The sequence below is a fragment of the Entelurus aequoreus genome, linkage group LG12 (assembly GCF_033978785.1).
Source record: "Entelurus aequoreus isolate RoL-2023_Sb linkage group LG12, RoL_Eaeq_v1.1, whole genome shotgun sequence".
Taxonomy (NCBI): Eukaryota; Metazoa; Chordata; class Actinopteri; order Syngnathiformes; family Syngnathidae; genus Entelurus; species Entelurus aequoreus.
This window is the reverse complement of record NC_084742.1, coordinates 30,709,065-30,725,583: the sequence shown is the minus strand read 5'-3', so window position 1 is coordinate 30,725,583 and position 16,519 is coordinate 30,709,065. Positions and strand designations below refer to the sequence as shown.

At 43.0% G+C, this 16,519-nt stretch overlaps 1 protein-coding gene across 5 annotated transcripts in view; it reads right to left on the bottom strand.

Annotated features, from left to right (window-relative positions):
- Positions 1 to 220: 220 nt before the first annotated feature.
- The window catches only part of gys2 (glycogen synthase 2), a 39,475-nt gene continuing 23,176 nt past the window's right edge, over positions 221 to 16,519 (bottom strand). For 2 of the 5 annotated variants that reach the window (XM_062065637.1, XM_062065639.1), the window contains exons 15-16: positions 16,252 to 16,332; positions 6,757 to 10,920 (exon numbers count right to left, since the gene is read on the bottom strand). In XM_062065637.1, the coding sequence (XP_061921621.1) occupies positions 10,699 to 10,920; positions 16,252 to 16,332 (303 nt within the window). In that variant the 3' untranslated portion in view covers positions 6,757 to 10,698. Of the gene's footprint in view, positions 534 to 678; positions 1,251 to 6,756; positions 10,921 to 16,251; positions 16,333 to 16,519 lie in introns of those variants that run through there. The other 3 variants (XR_009828049.1, XR_009828050.1, XM_062065638.1) reach the window with 3 other exon arrangements.

The following is a 16,519-nucleotide window of genomic DNA, read 5'->3' as shown; positions in this document are numbered from 1 at the left end:
GGGTTGAGGGGCCAAGACCATGTCAGGCCCAGGGGGCCAAAATTTCTTAATCCGCCCCTGGCTGTTTAGGCATCTTTTGACACAGATTTGTCCAGATTTTCGACTTTTTCATAACCATTCCATTCACTTGAACCACAATGTCCACCAACACTGCCCTCCACGATGGCTCCAAACACGGGTCCTGACCAGAGTTGTGACATCAGTGAAAAAATGTATTTCAATCATGCATTAACTTGTTTGTTCTACAGCCACAAATCATTCAACTTGCACCTATACTCACTGGCTGTGACATGGTTGTGCAGGTACTTTGTCTTGTAGATATGAATAGCGCTTGCAAAAAAAGTTGAAGTCGAAAGTTGATGCATTTGTTTTAAATACTGTATTTTCTGGACCTATGCCCAGGTGCATGTCTTTGGAGGTGGAGTCAAATTGCCTGGAGGGAACCCACGCAGTCACGGAGAGAACATGCAAACTCCCCGCCTTCCGCCTGAGTGCAGCTGGGATAGGCTCCAGCACCCCCACCCCCGGTAACCCTGAAAAAGGACAAGCGGTAGAAAATGGATGGATGGATGGATTTTCCAGACTAAAAGCCGCTTTTTTTCCCATAACGCTTTGAACCCTGCTGCTTCTAAAACAGTGTGGCTCATCAAGTCATGTCTTGATTTATGTTTAGTAGCTTTATTTCCTATTTACTAAGTTTTTGCTTTGTGGCGTAATGTGCGCCGTCGATAGACACATTTTTTTTTCATGTTTTTGCCTATTATATGGAATAAAGGAATCTTACCTGCACGCTGCTCTTGGTGCTTCCTGTCCTTTCTTCGCATCGTAAGAATACCACCATCGCAGCATTGCCTAACAAAGTGTTTTTGACAGATAAGGACAAACATAGTATTTTTGATAAGTTGAAAGCAGAGGCGCTGTTACTGTGGTATTCCTCAGAGGCAAGGAAGATGAGGTGTACCTCGCTCCTGAAGGATTGGAGGCATGGAACTCCCTGATGGCCTAAATCATGGACGCAGAGAGCTGGCACCATTCCCGGGAGAAACACAGGGAAATGGCCCCGTCGGACCTTGTTTTTACCGATGATGTAGCCACCCTGCCATCACGCACTGGACGTCGCCAAAAGCCGGTCCCAGCGTGCTTCCCGCGGAGATCAACTCTTCACCCGACCCAGGCATGGACCACTGCTTCTCCATCGATTCTTCAGCCATGTCCAGGTATGATGAACTCCCACCTTTCCTCTATATAGGCTGCTTGGGATGTTGTAATTTCACAACATACTGTATATATCGTTGGCTTATAGACCGGTGCAGCTAATATATCTAAAAAAATGTTTATCTTCAAAAATTTGATGTGTGCTTCTTGAACACTATATTATATACATGTACATTATATAGTCCGGAAAAACGGTAAATATAACATTAATGTACTTTTTAAGGCCTTTTTATTGTCATATTAAATAAATCTTATGAGATTTTCATAGAATTTAAAACATTTTGGGGTCTTAAATTATATATTTGGATTTTAGAGTTTTAACACTTTAAAACCCCACATGTACCCTGTCATCCAGACATAAACAGGGTCTTCTCGAGCACCAGTTCCATCGCAGGAACTTTACTCAAGAACCAGGAACTTTGGGCCTTCGAACATTTTTCTGGGCCAAAATTCAGTCATTTATGAGAGTAGTACTTTATAAGTTCTGGGAACCATTAGGCAGAATTTGCAGTGCTGAACTCAATTGAGTATTTGACATCTTTGAGCTTTTTATTTCACTGTCCAGGTTTGAAAAGTCTACAGCTCACTACGATTCAGATGTAACACTTTTACTTTGTGCTACAAAATGGAGTCTCTGAAAAAAGGCTGACCACATATGTGCGGGGATATTAAGGTGCAAACTCGGTAATTGTTCTACAGGAAAAATTAACGCTCAATTCAAGATATGATAACGTTTAGTGAGGAATGGAGGACTGGTTGATTATAAGTAAATCCCTTATCATAGTGGAAATGATTTATGAGTGATGTCGACGTAACTGAAATCTAAACCAAAACCAGCCATTAAATTGTGACCTTTAAGGAGAATTGTGAATATAGTGTACTGTTAGTTACACCCCTATTAAACCCCAAACATCTTTATACATCATACTGGGAACCTTATCCTCAAAATAGTACAGCTTGTAATGACTGTATTTATGTAACATTACAACTTTTCTCTCTCACTGTTAAGACTTGTAATTATATAACTTTATTTCTGCAGTATTGCAACATTGATCTTACAGTAGCTTTCTTTATTCTGTGACATTACAACTTTTCTTGTTTACTTTAAGCTATTGAAAGCTATGAACCTTTTTAAAATAAAAATTCACAGAATGTGTGAGCAAAAATATTGTGTTTCAGTTGAAATAAATACAAACGTACATTAGTCACACAGTGGTGCAGCAATAGCAATAGGGTGCCAAACCATATAAGTCAGGTTTGGTGTCAGATCAATTCCACAGACTTTTGGCGCGTGAAAATGCGATAGATCAAATTAAAAGCACACTTACCCGTTGTTCTTTGCATGTACAGAGCTAAGTTTGGGCAATTTCAGCACTACATAAGATTTGAACCCTCTGAGCCCAACATAGGTAGATACATAGATTTTTTATTGGTTTGACAGGATTAGCAGAACTTCCACACTTTTTTTGTGTAGCATGTAGGGATGGGTACCTCTTACATTTTCAGTACTTTTGTGTCTGTTTAAATGTGTTAATAAATGTCAATTGTCTAAAAAGAAATAAAACGGGAAAAAAAATAGAATTTAGCATTTAACACTGAGCAAATAATACGCGCTAAACAGAATGTGAAAAAAATAAAATAGCGTGTACTATGCAATTTACTCACACTGTCTGTGCAATTGAAGAGTGGTGCCGACCGCCCTATTTAAATAAGGATCTTGCAAGCATACAGGGTTTTTACCATTTTCTGCACATTCATCTTATCATGCTGCTGTGTGTGACGTGTTGAATGCAAGACACTGCACAATACAGCATAGTAATATATCTCCTGAATTAAAAAAAAAATACATTAAAAAATAACGCCAGCAGAAACCAAAGTCCATTGAAATACATTCATTGAATGTATTTTTAATCAGCCCCATAAGTCATGCAGAACCCCCTATAACAATTTTTAAATGATGTGGCTGAATAGATGATGTCTAATATTTTTTATTTCCGACCGTCCAAAATGTTGTAGGACGGCGGATTCTCGTCTGTCCATCGTCTGTCTGCAGCGTATTCACCGATTCTGCAGCAGTGTGTGAAACTGTCTGTTTGCACGTCTTTCTGACACATGCTAAATTTAAACGTTTTATAGTTCTCACAAAACGGTGAGTAATGATAAATCACACTGTGTGTGCTAAATAATTATATTTGCATTTTCTCCTTCTAGTATTGTGGTCGTTTTAATGATATCAGCATATACTTTGCATATTAATGAAGATAGAGACGCAAAATGTATTGTATGCCCTGTTTTGCTCACTTAACAGATGCAATACACTTTGCACACGTTAGTAGATCAGCTTTGCGTGTGCGATCAGGTTTGCATGTGTTTTAGTACACGCAAACCTTTAGTAAATCAGGCCCTTCGTGCTTTAGTCAGGAGGTATGTAGTCTATGCAATTAAAGTACCAGTGGAGTAGAAAACAAGTTGTCTCTATACTGAAGCTATAATCATATACTGTATATCTGATGTATGACACCGAAAGATAAATAGATATGATCAAAATAGTATCAATCTCACGGAGATTCCCGAGCCATTTTGAGAGATAATGAGTGAGCCAGTCACGTGACGAAGAGGTACGAACCGCAGATCCCTTCCCCATCTCCAACAATGCAGATCATGCAGACTTTGTGAGAGCCTAAAACGATTAATTGGGGGAAATGATGATCCATAAACTTGTATTGTTGATCCTATAGATAAGGAGGGTGAGATACAAGTTTTAGAAGCTCTGCTAAACAGATCCAGCTTTAGTGAAACACTAAGCCAGTGGTTCTTAACCAGGGTTCGATCGAACCCTAGGGGTTCGGTGAGTCAGCCTCAGGGGTTCGACGGAGCCTCCGCCGCGGAGGTCAAGACACACCCGACTCATCGTGTAAATAAAAACTTCTCCCTATCGGCTTTATGGATACGATAACAGCAGAAGTCAGACTGATTTGCAAGTGTGTAATTTGTTGTGAGTTCATGCACTGTGTTGGTTTTGTTCTTTGAACAAGGTGATGTTGATGCACAGTTCATTTTGTGCACCAGTTGTTGTGTTCATTCAAGTTAATCTTAAATACTGTTCTTATACTTGAATGCCTATTGGTAATGTGTTCTACTGTCTTACTCAGGCTATTTACGTTGTGCCTTTTGATACCTTGAAGCCACCGTAGTTGGGCTGGGCCTTTTGAGGAAGTGACTGAAATAAAGGAGAGTGCTGTTGTGAAGTTGAGCGAGGCTGTTGTGTCTGTTATTCGAACATAACATTTGGCGAACGAGGATGGCTGACACACCTATATTCTCCCTGCCACCTCCGGACCCGTTTCTACCCCTCCCGGGCGATCCTGTCATTCCCTGGAATCAGTGGAAATCGTCTTTTGAGACGTATCTTTTGGCCACAGGTTTGGACAATGCCACTAGCGCGAGGAAGCGCGCCATCCTCCTACACCTGCTTGGAGCGGAGGGGAACAGAATTTTCAATTCTCTCAGCGGTACGCTGGACACTTATGATGCAGTCATAACAGCTTTGAGCGGACATTTTGTAAAATCACAGAATATCCTACTCCGCCGGTTGGAGTTCAGACGAAGATGTCAGCGCCCGGGTGAGTCTGCCAGGCAGTATGTAGCAGATTTAAGAGCCCTATCACAGAACTGTAATTTCGGCAACCTCACTGATGAACTCATTCGAGACCAGCTCATTGAGAAAACGTCTAATCCCAGAGTGCAGGAGGAGTTGTTACTCAAGGATGCAACTTTGACACTTGATGACGCACTAATAATCGCAATACAAGTGGAATCGGCTACTGAATGTGCGGCCAAAATTGCGGAAAATAAGCCTCATAGGCCTACCCCTGTTATTGAACAGTCAGTGCAACAGCTATCAACCTCAGACCCTGATGCTGCTATACAGGTAGCGCGTCCCCAGCCAACACGTCAACAGAGACGGTGTGGGAATTGTGGCTCCAACCGCCATGCAACAAGGGCCCAGGACTGCCCTGCTAGGGGCCAAACTTGTCGCCGTTGTCAGAAGCCTAACCACTTTGCCAGGTGGTGCCGGTCCGCTCCGGCCGATTACCCTGATGCACAGTCACATGACCCGGCGGTGCCTGTGCGCACTGTAGGCCCCCACTCAGCGACTTTCTCGAGGTGCCCTGTTTACCTGGATGACTGCTGTGTCCCTCTCCTCCTCGACACTGGGGCCAAAGTGTCACTACTGAATGTCGACACCTGCAACCTGCTCTTCCCGAACAGACAGCTACAGCCCCCGTCCACTGGCCTCTGTGGCTACGGCCGCAGCAAAATCGATGTCGTCGGCCTTCTCTACCTCCCGGTTCGCTACACCTCTACAGCTGTGGACCGTTTCCCGTTCCACATCACGCGCCGCGGCGAGAACATCATGGGCCTCGACCTCTTCACTAGCCTGGGTTTTACCCTGCAGGACAACAGCGGTATGCGGATTCTACACGTAGCGTCTCCGAGGCAACACGACCAGCCGGAGCTGTTTAACGGCCTGGGCTGCCTCAGCTCATTTACACACAAGCCACTCCTGGACCACAGCGTGCCTCCCGTGGTCCAGCCCCTTCGCCGTGTTCCCCTGGCTTTGCGGGACGGCGTTACGCAGGAGCTTCAACGCCTCCAGGCTGGTGGAATCATAGAGCCCATCGACGCTTCCCCATGGGTGTCCAACATTGTCATCGCCAAGAAGAAGTCGGGCGGACTGAGAGTCTGCGTCGACCTCCGCCAAGTGAACAAGGCAGTGGTGCCTGACAAATATCCTCTTCCTACGACGGAGGAACTCACTACACACTTCCACGGCTCCCGAGTTTTCAGTAAATTGGACTTGCGCCAGGGCTATTTACAAGTCCCTTTACATAAGGAGAGTAGGGACTTGACAGCGTTTATCACCCACACTGGCCTGTACCGCTACACGAGGATGCCTTTTGGGCTCAATTCAGCGCCGAGTTGTTTCCAGAAAATCATGTCCACAATCCTCGCTAGCTGCACTGGGACTGTGGCGTATCTGGATGATATTGTGGTGCATGGGCCAGATGCTGCCACACACGATGCCCGCCTGGAACAGGTTTTCACCGCACTCAAGCGCCACCATGCCACGCTGAACACAGAGAAGTGTGTTTTCGCTGCACCCGCCATAGACTTTGTTGGGTTCCGTGTCTCCGCCGACGGCATCTCGCCTCTCCAGTCGAACGTGGATGCCATCATCGACGTCCCCACTCCTGCGACGGCCTCCCAGGTGGCATCATTTTTGGGGATGACAGCCTACTACATGCGGTTCCTGCCTCAGTACTCCTCCATTACGGCCCCGCTCAGGATGCTGCTCAGGCAGGAGACACCATGGTCTTGGACTCCCAAGTGCCAGGTTGGTTTCGACGAGTTGAAGCGGCTCCTCACCACGTCTCCGATCCTGGCGCACTTCCAACTGGACAGCCCCACATTCGTGACCTGTGATGCTTCCGCAGTGGCTCTAGGTGCCGTTCTGTCACAGATCCATGATGGCGTAGAGAGACCGGTAGCGTTTGCCTCTCGGGCGCTCAGCCCCACTGAGCAGAAATATTCAGTGGGCGAACGGGAGGCACTCGCCTGTATATGGGCATGTGAGCGTTGGCATCTCTACTTATACGGAAGGTCCTTTACTTTACGGACGGACCACCAGGCCCTGACGACCCTGATGTCTACCTCTGGTGTGGGGCACAGGCCCCTCCGTCTTCACAGATGGTCAGACCGTCTGCAGCAGTATGACTTTCAGCTACAATTCACCCCTGGCAGGAATAACGTGGTGGCAGACTACCTGTCCCGTCCTGCCACCACCCAGGGCCCCGCTGTCTCTCCGGAGGACGAAGAAGACGTGGTCCACCTGGTCCACTCACCATTGAAGGACACTGTCTCCCTTCGTGATTTGGAGACGGCCTCAGCAGCCGAGCCTGTCTTCACCATGCTGCGTGACTACATCAGACACGGTTGGCCTTCCCGTGTCCCACCTGAGCTAGAGCCGTATTCCCGTGTGAAGAACGAACTGTCATGCTGGGGTGAGGCCTGCATCGCCCGGGGACACTGCGCTGTTATCCCAGTAGCCCTCAGAGGGTGTGTCTTACAGATGGCACACCAGGGTCACCTTGGCATAGTCAAAGCCAAGCAAAGGTGCCGTGACACAGTGTGGTGGCCCGCCATCGATCGAGACCTGGAGGGACTCATCCGCTCCTGTGCAGCGTGCCTCACCAGTGGGAAGACTGGGCCACCCGCTTCGCCTCCACTCCAGCCCCTGGACTGGCCAACTAAACCGTGGGACCATCTCCAGCTTGATATCTGTGGTGAGCTGCATAATGTGCCACACCACCAGAGGTTTCTTGTGGTGGTCTACGACCTGCATTCCAAGTGGCCTGAGGTGGCTCCCATGGGAACGGTCACCTCTGCTGCCGTCGTCGCCTTCCTGGACCGCCTGTTTTCCCGTTGGGGTTTACCCCGAGCCATCACCACGGACAACGGTCCTCAGTTCCTGTCCTCGGAGTTCACCGCCTACCTTGCCAGCAAGGGTGTTACTCACATCAGAACCTCCGTCTACCACCCCCAGGCAAACGGGGGGGTGGAAAGGTACAACCAATCACTGAAGAATGGACTGCGTGCTCACATGTCCGAGGGATACTCGCTGGAGGCTGCACTGAATCAGACCCTCCTCCACTACAGGGCGACTGTCCACTCTACAACAGGGGTCTCTCCTGCCAGCCTCATGGTGGGTCGAGAGTTTGTGCTTCCCCTGTCGAGACTCCGCCCACCGATGGCCGCGAGCCCGCGACCATGCTCAGCAGCAGTCAAGTCTCGCGTCAAGGGACAACAAACTTCCATGAAGCAAAGGTTCGATCAGAAGCACAGGGCTAAATGGCCAGCTGTCAGAGTGTCGGACTGGGTCAGAGCGCGCCGGCCCCACCGCGCCAACAAACTGTCAACATTCTGGTCTGCTCCATACCAGGTCAGCCGCCAGCTGGGCCCAGCTTCATTTCAGTTAACCGATGGATCCCGTTGGCACGCTAGCTGCCTGCGCAAGGTACCTGCCCCTCCTCACCAGCCTCACGTCACAGGGGTGGCACCGAACATTCCCGCATTGGGGCCACGCCCTCCGGTGCCCGATCCAGTGGCAGCACCCCTCGCCCAGGCTGTGCCGGTCGCGCAGTGCCCTGCTCCAGCACCGGCCCCACTGCCGGTCCCCCTTGCTCCTGAGCCTCGGCCTGTTAGGGCCCGTGCACGCCCTGAGCGTTTTCAGGACTTTGTGGCCACCTTCCATACTTGAAGTTTTAAGAGAGGAGGGGAAATGTTGTGTTCATTCAAGTTAATCTTAAATACTGTTCTTATACTTGAATGCCTATTGGTAATGTGTTCTACTGTCTTACTCAGGCTATTTACGTTGTGCCTTTTGATACCTTGAAGCCACCGTAGTTGGGCTGGGCCTTTTGAGGAAGTGACTGAAATAAAGGAGAGTGCTGTTGTGAAGTTGAGCGAGGCTGTTGTGTCTGTTATTCGAACATAACACCAGTAAAAAAACATAACTTTGTCTTGAACTTGAAAAAAAACATCATTTTATTTTTCACTAAAGAAGGGTTCGGTGAATGCGCATATGAAACTGGTGGGGTTCGGTATCTCCAACAAGGTTAAGAACCACTGCACTAAGCATCATGTAGCAGTATTGCTAAGTGCTAAACAAGAAATGCAAAATACAAACATAATAAAACAATAGCTTACTGTACAATGTCTGCTCTTACTTCGATGACGACTGATAGGATGTCCATATCTTCCAGTTTCAAAGAAGAATTAATCATGATGCACACGAAGGGTTAACAAGGAAACGTCTCCCTGTCTTTGGTTGTGTGTTTGTCTCCATCTCCGGGTATGAATTGAATGTCACAGATTAACAACTTCTAGATTCATGGCTAAATCCTCCTAATATCCAGATGAGAGGCATGATTTATAATCTAAAATAACTTTGACGAGACGAGACGCGATAATGCGGGAGCAGCAAGACATCAAGGCCAGCTCACAATAAAGCAGCAGAGGGTGACTTAGCTGTGTGTTATCAATCCGCCGCTAAAAAATAGTTTGTCTGCGTTAGCGCTTAAAATAACAACATTGCTAATATTTGGTTAATATTCAGGTCATGATTTGTATATAAAGAATTGTTAGCGGGTTTTGGATAGTTATTTAGAGGGTTGTGTGGGTGCAATAGAGAGTCTGCTTTGACTCCATTGTTAGCAGACTTTTTTTGTATTTATTTATTTACGAGTGGAATATTCAAAATGGCTGACTGAATTTGTGGCATTTTGTAATAGCCATGAAAAATAGCTAATGCTAATCAGTGGCATGTCTTTGGCAAATCCAATATATATCAAAATCATATTTAAAAGTGGATTGTCAATGTACTTTTGAACTCCTTCTTCTTGCTTTGTTGACAGGGAACAAGTGTGACATTAACTAGAGACAGTACAGCTGAGTGCTTGACTGCTTGTTTCCCGGCCAAGTGCTTCATATATTGCCAAGTCTGCAACCAGACGTGACGTCATGAGCAACTGAGGTATTAAAATGTAGTACCATTGGATTTTATGTGAATCGGTATGCAGTACTACTGACATATTTCGGTTGGTGCCTGTAAAAGTACTGAATTCGGTACCCATCCCTATTAGCATGTACAGTAGAACCCGTTTAAGTCAGTCCTGTTTAAGTCGACCAACACATTAAGTCTCGGTTTCCGTGATCTTTTTATTACTAAAAACTATCGGCTTAGTCAACCTCAACATTGAATTTGAGACGCAAGGGAACCATTTCTATGAAAAACATGTCAGTAGTGTAGAAGTGTTGTTAACATCATCATTACTGCTTGCGGGTATTCGCACAAGTGGATATGTGGTTGTGCAAATACCTGCAAGCAATAATGATGTTGTTAACGACACTACTAAAAAAACATGCACAAACATTTTTCACCAAAGCTAGTCCAAATGAAAGAAAACAAAAATGTGCACGCAATGGCTAGTTTCAATTATGCTGATTAAATGTTAATGTCGATGCGAGTCAGCCAATTCGACAGATGTTGGCTTAAATGGGTTCCACTGTATTTAACATTTGTAGATACATTTTTTTTACTAATTGTAATATGTATTCCTCATGTAGTCAATTACAACGTTACCTGAGTGTTACATTTCCAAGGAATCAGTTTATGTCAGGTGTGTCCACTGCATAGCCTGGGAGATATTAAACCAATTAGCTATGTCATCTATATTTTGTTCAGATAGTTTCGCATATATTGACCAACATTAGATTGGATCTTTCATGTACAAAATGTATCAGTGTGATTTATGCGACCCTTGTTGAAAACACACCCCTGATTTACGTCATCGGCAATATAATAAAAAAAATGGAACAATCTCATCTCACCCTATTTCTAGGAACCAGTCAGGCATCATGTCAGTTTCCTGATTCTCCTGGATGCTTCTTTTTGCCCTCTGGTGCAGCACCCAGGACAAAAGGAGCCTTTATGTGCAGCCGGTCCCTTTCGGCCTCGTCATCTTCATCGTAGGGCTCATTGTCGTCATCATCCTCCACATCACTGTGATGGGGCGTGGAGTGAACGGAAGCTGAGGGAGAGGGCGGCACTGAGTAAGGTCGGGGATAGCGGAAACCCTCTGTCTGTGGAGACAAAAGAAAATAAACTGATAAACTGAGGTTTCACAACAAGATGTGAAATAAAGAAAGCAATGAATTCCTTGGCTCTCAAATGTTATGTCAACAAAAGCGGTCAACCATGTACAGTATGTCGATGTCTACTTAATCTTTTTACTTTTCGGTGATATGAAGAACACAGCAGATAGGGACTTTTTGTTTTTGTCCTGTCCAGCTTCTCAGGCAAATCATTATGTTGATGTAGATGCCCATATTTGCTGTACAGATTTACTTTACAAAAGAGAAGTGTGGGATACTTCTCTTGACTTATTTGTCTCTGACTTTATCAAATGGATTTATATCAATGTTTGGCACAACTGGACCAGAGCAGGAGGGGATAGAAAGAGAAAAAAAGGAGGACAGAGGGGGAAATTGCAGATGGGAACTTAATGAGTTGGTCATAGATGAGGTGTTGACATAAGCTTTAGACTGCATTCCAACTTTATTGTCACAGCATTAACCTCTTAAGGCCCAAGCTGTTTGTTTACATGTTTTTTTATTTCTCTTTGCTATTTGGGCTTATTGGACCCCAATTAGAATAAAAACTAAAAATCTTCTTTTAATATGATTTACTTAGTCCATAAATGCACAAACATGTACTTCATGTGTAGTGACATACAAATTTTTATTTTTACACTTTTTTTTTCAAAATTCCATCGTATGTTATACTCTTCTGACACTACCAGATAGCAGTGTAAGTGTCCATATGTCGGCATAAGACCCCGATTCAGTAATGTACACAATTTTGGAAATAAGAGCTAAAAGGTGCTGTCCATGCATGTAGCCACTAAGGCCTTTAGAGGTTAAGGCAATTTTTTTATATTACAACTTTGTGTGGTAATATAAATGTACAGTCAATCTTAAATATGCGTCTCTACTACAGTCCTTGGTGAAAACAAGTCTTGTGTTGTGACACAACGTACCAATTGGCATCAATCCACCCCAAAGTGATGGCTTGTCAATCTTTCAAATGCTAAACTGTCAATTAAAACCTGACAAATGTGGATCAGACAAAACAAAAACCACCTTGTGCGTCACTCATGAGAAGCGATCTAACCTGAGATTTAGCAGTGCATTTCTGTCCTCTGTAAAGGAAAAGGACGTGCTTGACAGTCGTATTTACCCAAATGCAACACACAAGAATAAACTTTGATTTACAGTGGTGTATAATTTGTCTGTCCAAGGAAATACAATACTGACCAGCATGTCTTATGGGCACACAAGATGTTCATTATTGTGTTTTTAAAGTTAAAAACTGAGGGGCTTTTTCACTGGTTTGAAATGGGTTTTGTAACAGACATCAAAAACACAGTAAAGTACATCTGCTGATGCTTCTGGTCACTTCTTCAGTGATGTTTTTGCAATCATTGGGTGTACCGTCATCCAGGTGACCCAGCCATGGATGATCAGGCCCCTGCTTGTGAACAGTTGGCTAATTATCTATGACTTCATATATTGCCCCTCTTGAACCACTGCAAGGCTCTTCCTCTCTCCCTTGATGCTTTAACTGCAGAAGGCTCTGGCCAGAGAATGGGCAGCGAAACCTCTGCATCCCACCTGCACTGGAAAGCACCATGCTCTACTGTACTTGTAGAGTTTTATCTCAAATGCTTCTTACAGGCCGGACGATCGGGATGATAGCAGAAATATGGCTGGGGAACTTCAGCTGCTTCTCAAAGTCCATTAACAGCTGCCAGTCTCTTGCAGACTGGTGTTGCCTGCTCCCAGGCTCCAATGATTATCTCGGTAGGACGTACCTGCCTTGCCCATTTAAGTCAAGCGCTGATGGCTTTAGCGATGGTCTTAAGGACTTGGTCATACCTCCACCAGTACTGTCCTCCAAGTAAGGATGTGATCTTGGGTTATTTAACTTTGAACACACTGGGCATGCTGGTGACTGTGCAATTCGCTGTGTGTGCACGCTTGGAATCACATCATACACTGCCTGGATCAGGAAAACAGCTTGATTTTCCAATATCCTTTGTGGTGGACATGGGGACATATTACCAATACTTTTTTTTAATTTAAAATGTTGAAGATGGTTGTGTCACGATCGGCTTTTCCGGAGTAGGACACCAACGCAGAGAAGAAATACTAAGAATAATAACAAAAAACAAACTCAAAAAAGAGTGAGGAAAAATTACAGAAATCACACACAAAAGGTGTAGAGAGGAAAAAGTTAACACAACACTGCAGCGGCAGACAAAGAGCCACAGGAACGAGCATGAGTGGAGCCAAAGCAGAGGAGATGAACACGACTAGGAATCTACTGCCGCTGAGACTGGAGAGTTTAAAGGGGAACTGCACTTTTTTGGGAATTTTGTTTTTCGTTCACAATCAATATGAGAGACATAACGATGGATGTTTTTTGTTTTTTTTTGCATTCTAAATATTAAATAAATGCGATCAAAAGTCCGCTTACAATGGAGCATGTGGGAGCCAATCAATTCTGCCTATAAAGCCCCTAAAATAACATCCAAACACCTCCACTAGGGTTTTATATACAGTACATGATGTAAGTATATACTGTATGTAATGTAGTAACGGGCACATTAATAATAACATTCAATAATTACGTATTTTGATCATTTTAAGTATACGTGGCGCATTAATTTCAAAAACGCATTAAGACATTTGCTTTTTTCTTCTTCTTCATCACTGATTTTTGCTCACTGCAGACTTTATGAAAGCCAACAAACAAGTTAAAACATCACTCACTGTGTAAGGTCTGCTGTCATTAGGATGCAGACTGCTCGGATGTTTATATATTCCCATTTATATAATTATAATAATTATAATTAGGGGGCTGGCTGGTGACTGGTTAAAAAGTTATTTAACAGGGAGGGTACAGTTTGTAAAAATGGGTAAATTTTTATCTGATACTCTTGGCATTGCTTGTGGTATCCCCCAAGGGTCAGTGTTGGGGCCAAAACTGTTTAATGTGTATATTAATGATATGTTTAATACATCCAAAGTACTGAAATGTATACTATTTGCAGACGACACAAATATATTCTACAGTAGTGATGACTATAATGAGCTCATAAATACAGTAAATACAGAACTAAACATAGTAAAAAAATGGATGGACACAAATAAATTATCTTTGAATATAAATAAAACTAAGATAGTGATGTCTGGAAATTGCAACATAACGTCTGAACAGAAAATAAGTATTGATGGTACCCAAATTTAAATCGTAAATGAGAATACATTTTTGGGAGTAATAATTGACAGTAAACTATCATGGAAACCTCATGTCAGACACATTAAAACAAAAATCTCCAAAAGCCTCTCAATTATAAACAAAGCAAAACTATACCTCAATGAAAATGCACTCCGTACTCTATACTGCACCTTGGTACTGCCATACCTTACATACTGTGTTGAAGTATGGGGGAATACTTACCACAACACAATTCATCCTCTGATCATATTACAGAAAAGAGCAGTACGGATCATTCACAACATTGGTTATTTAGAACATACAGGGTACTCATAATCTGTTTATGCAATCAAAGTTGCTCAAATTTGATGACCTTGTTAAATATAATACATTAATAATCTTATATAAAGCATTTAACAAATTATTGCCGCCTAATCTACAACGTTTTTTTATAAGACGAGCGCAGGCTTATAACTTAAGAGGCTTTGGATACTTCTTATTGCCGAGAGCTCAAACCACTCGTAAACGTTTTTGTGTGTCTGTATGCGGAGTAAAAGTATGGAACAAACTTGACTTACAACACAAGCAATGCCAAACTATTAATCGATTTAAACTATTATACAAACATGTGGTCTGGTTCAAATATAGAGATGAGGGTCTTTAATTTGACCTGCTGTTGTACTCTGTCTCAAAGTGTTAACATGTGCTCAATGTTTCCTTACCATTATTGCTATGTTGTCTATTACCATTGTTGGCATTTTGTCTATTACCATTGTTGGTATGTTCATTATTCCTACATTGTTGATACAAATTATTGTTACGTTGTAATAATTATTGTTACCTGTGGTAATGCCACTATAATACAACATTTGTATTATAATCCTTGAACAAAGTAACAGTGAACTCATGTGAATAATCACTGAATGGAGAACTGGGGGTGGGATTAAATAAATTATCTTCTTCCCACTCCCTTTCAGGCAAAACTGGACAATCATGCATTACATACTGTACATTTACACTATATTAATTTATATTATTATGTGTTGTCAACTTTGTACTTTTTTATGTCATTGCCTGAAATAAATAAATAAATGGGAAAAAAATGAAAACATTTAGATGAAAAATGAGTCATATACCAATGCATCCAGACACAGAAATGCATGATTGTAACCAGGAAGAAAAAGTATGGTATGAAAAATATGGCGTAACACCAAAACCATGAAAAAAAAAATTCAAACACCTATTTAAGGCTTTTGTCATCTGCAATGTTACTCGAACTGTAAACATGGAATATCAAAATATAGGCAAGTCAAACTGTACTGGCACAACCTGTCAGTCCGAGTCTGACAATATTCTTGTGTTTCCTATAGTTTTGTATTCTCTTCCCTTCCTTAATGTTGATGGCTTGCCATCGCCCATACTTTCTGTTCAATTTCCTGCCTGGCTCCCTGAGTGCTGTTTTCCTCACCTGCCTCTGTTCAGCGATCAGTAGACCCACCTGCTTCTGATTGCTAATCAGAGAACTATATTATGCCAGCCAGCAGTGGCCCAGCACTGTAGTCAAGTTTGGAGGATTGTGACTTTGTCACTTAACTATGTTACTGATGATTGTGTAGTGTTGCTAACTATTGAAAACTATTGTTTGTTATGCTGCTTATACCTCGGTTGCACTACTTGTAGCAACAATTAAAGACTCTTACCTGTACGTCGTTAACTGTCTCCTGCATCTTGAGGTCACAACTGCCACAATAATGCGTGTTCGTGACACTACACATCGCTTTACATCATAAATCATTTTTCTAGGTGTCAAGAAGCTATTATTATAAATTATATTGTAAATAATTTGATGTGTGTATACTATTTTCTAATTAGATAACACAATAAATACATGATATAGATAAAATTATGATATAATCATATCTAAATTTACAAATAATATAAAACAAAAATAATGTGAAGTAAGCATTATGTGGTGCTTTTCTGGAGCAGTCAATTGTTTGTAATTATTTGCTAGTAAACATACAACACAGGGTTACTAATTTAGCCTGACATTTGTGCTAACATGTTACAGTATTGAGTAGATGTAGAGGTTATTACACTGAAATTTGTTGCTTAGTATAGTTATTTCTTACCTTCAGAGGGGCCATTGGGTCCACTTTGAACTTGTCGGGGAAGGCTCTGCTGAGTGCAAGGTGGCGTGCATGTATGTAGAACTGTTAACGACAAGTCAGTAAACCATTCAAGTCAATTGAGTCAAAAGAGCATTTTTTCACTCCACTCTGTGTATATATTTTTTGCGTGTGTTACATCCATCAGTGTAGCCTGGGTTGCAAAGTGTAGTACCTGCGCCTCCTAACCCATAGTTGCACCAGTCCATAATTGTTTTTATCCGTTTGTCCC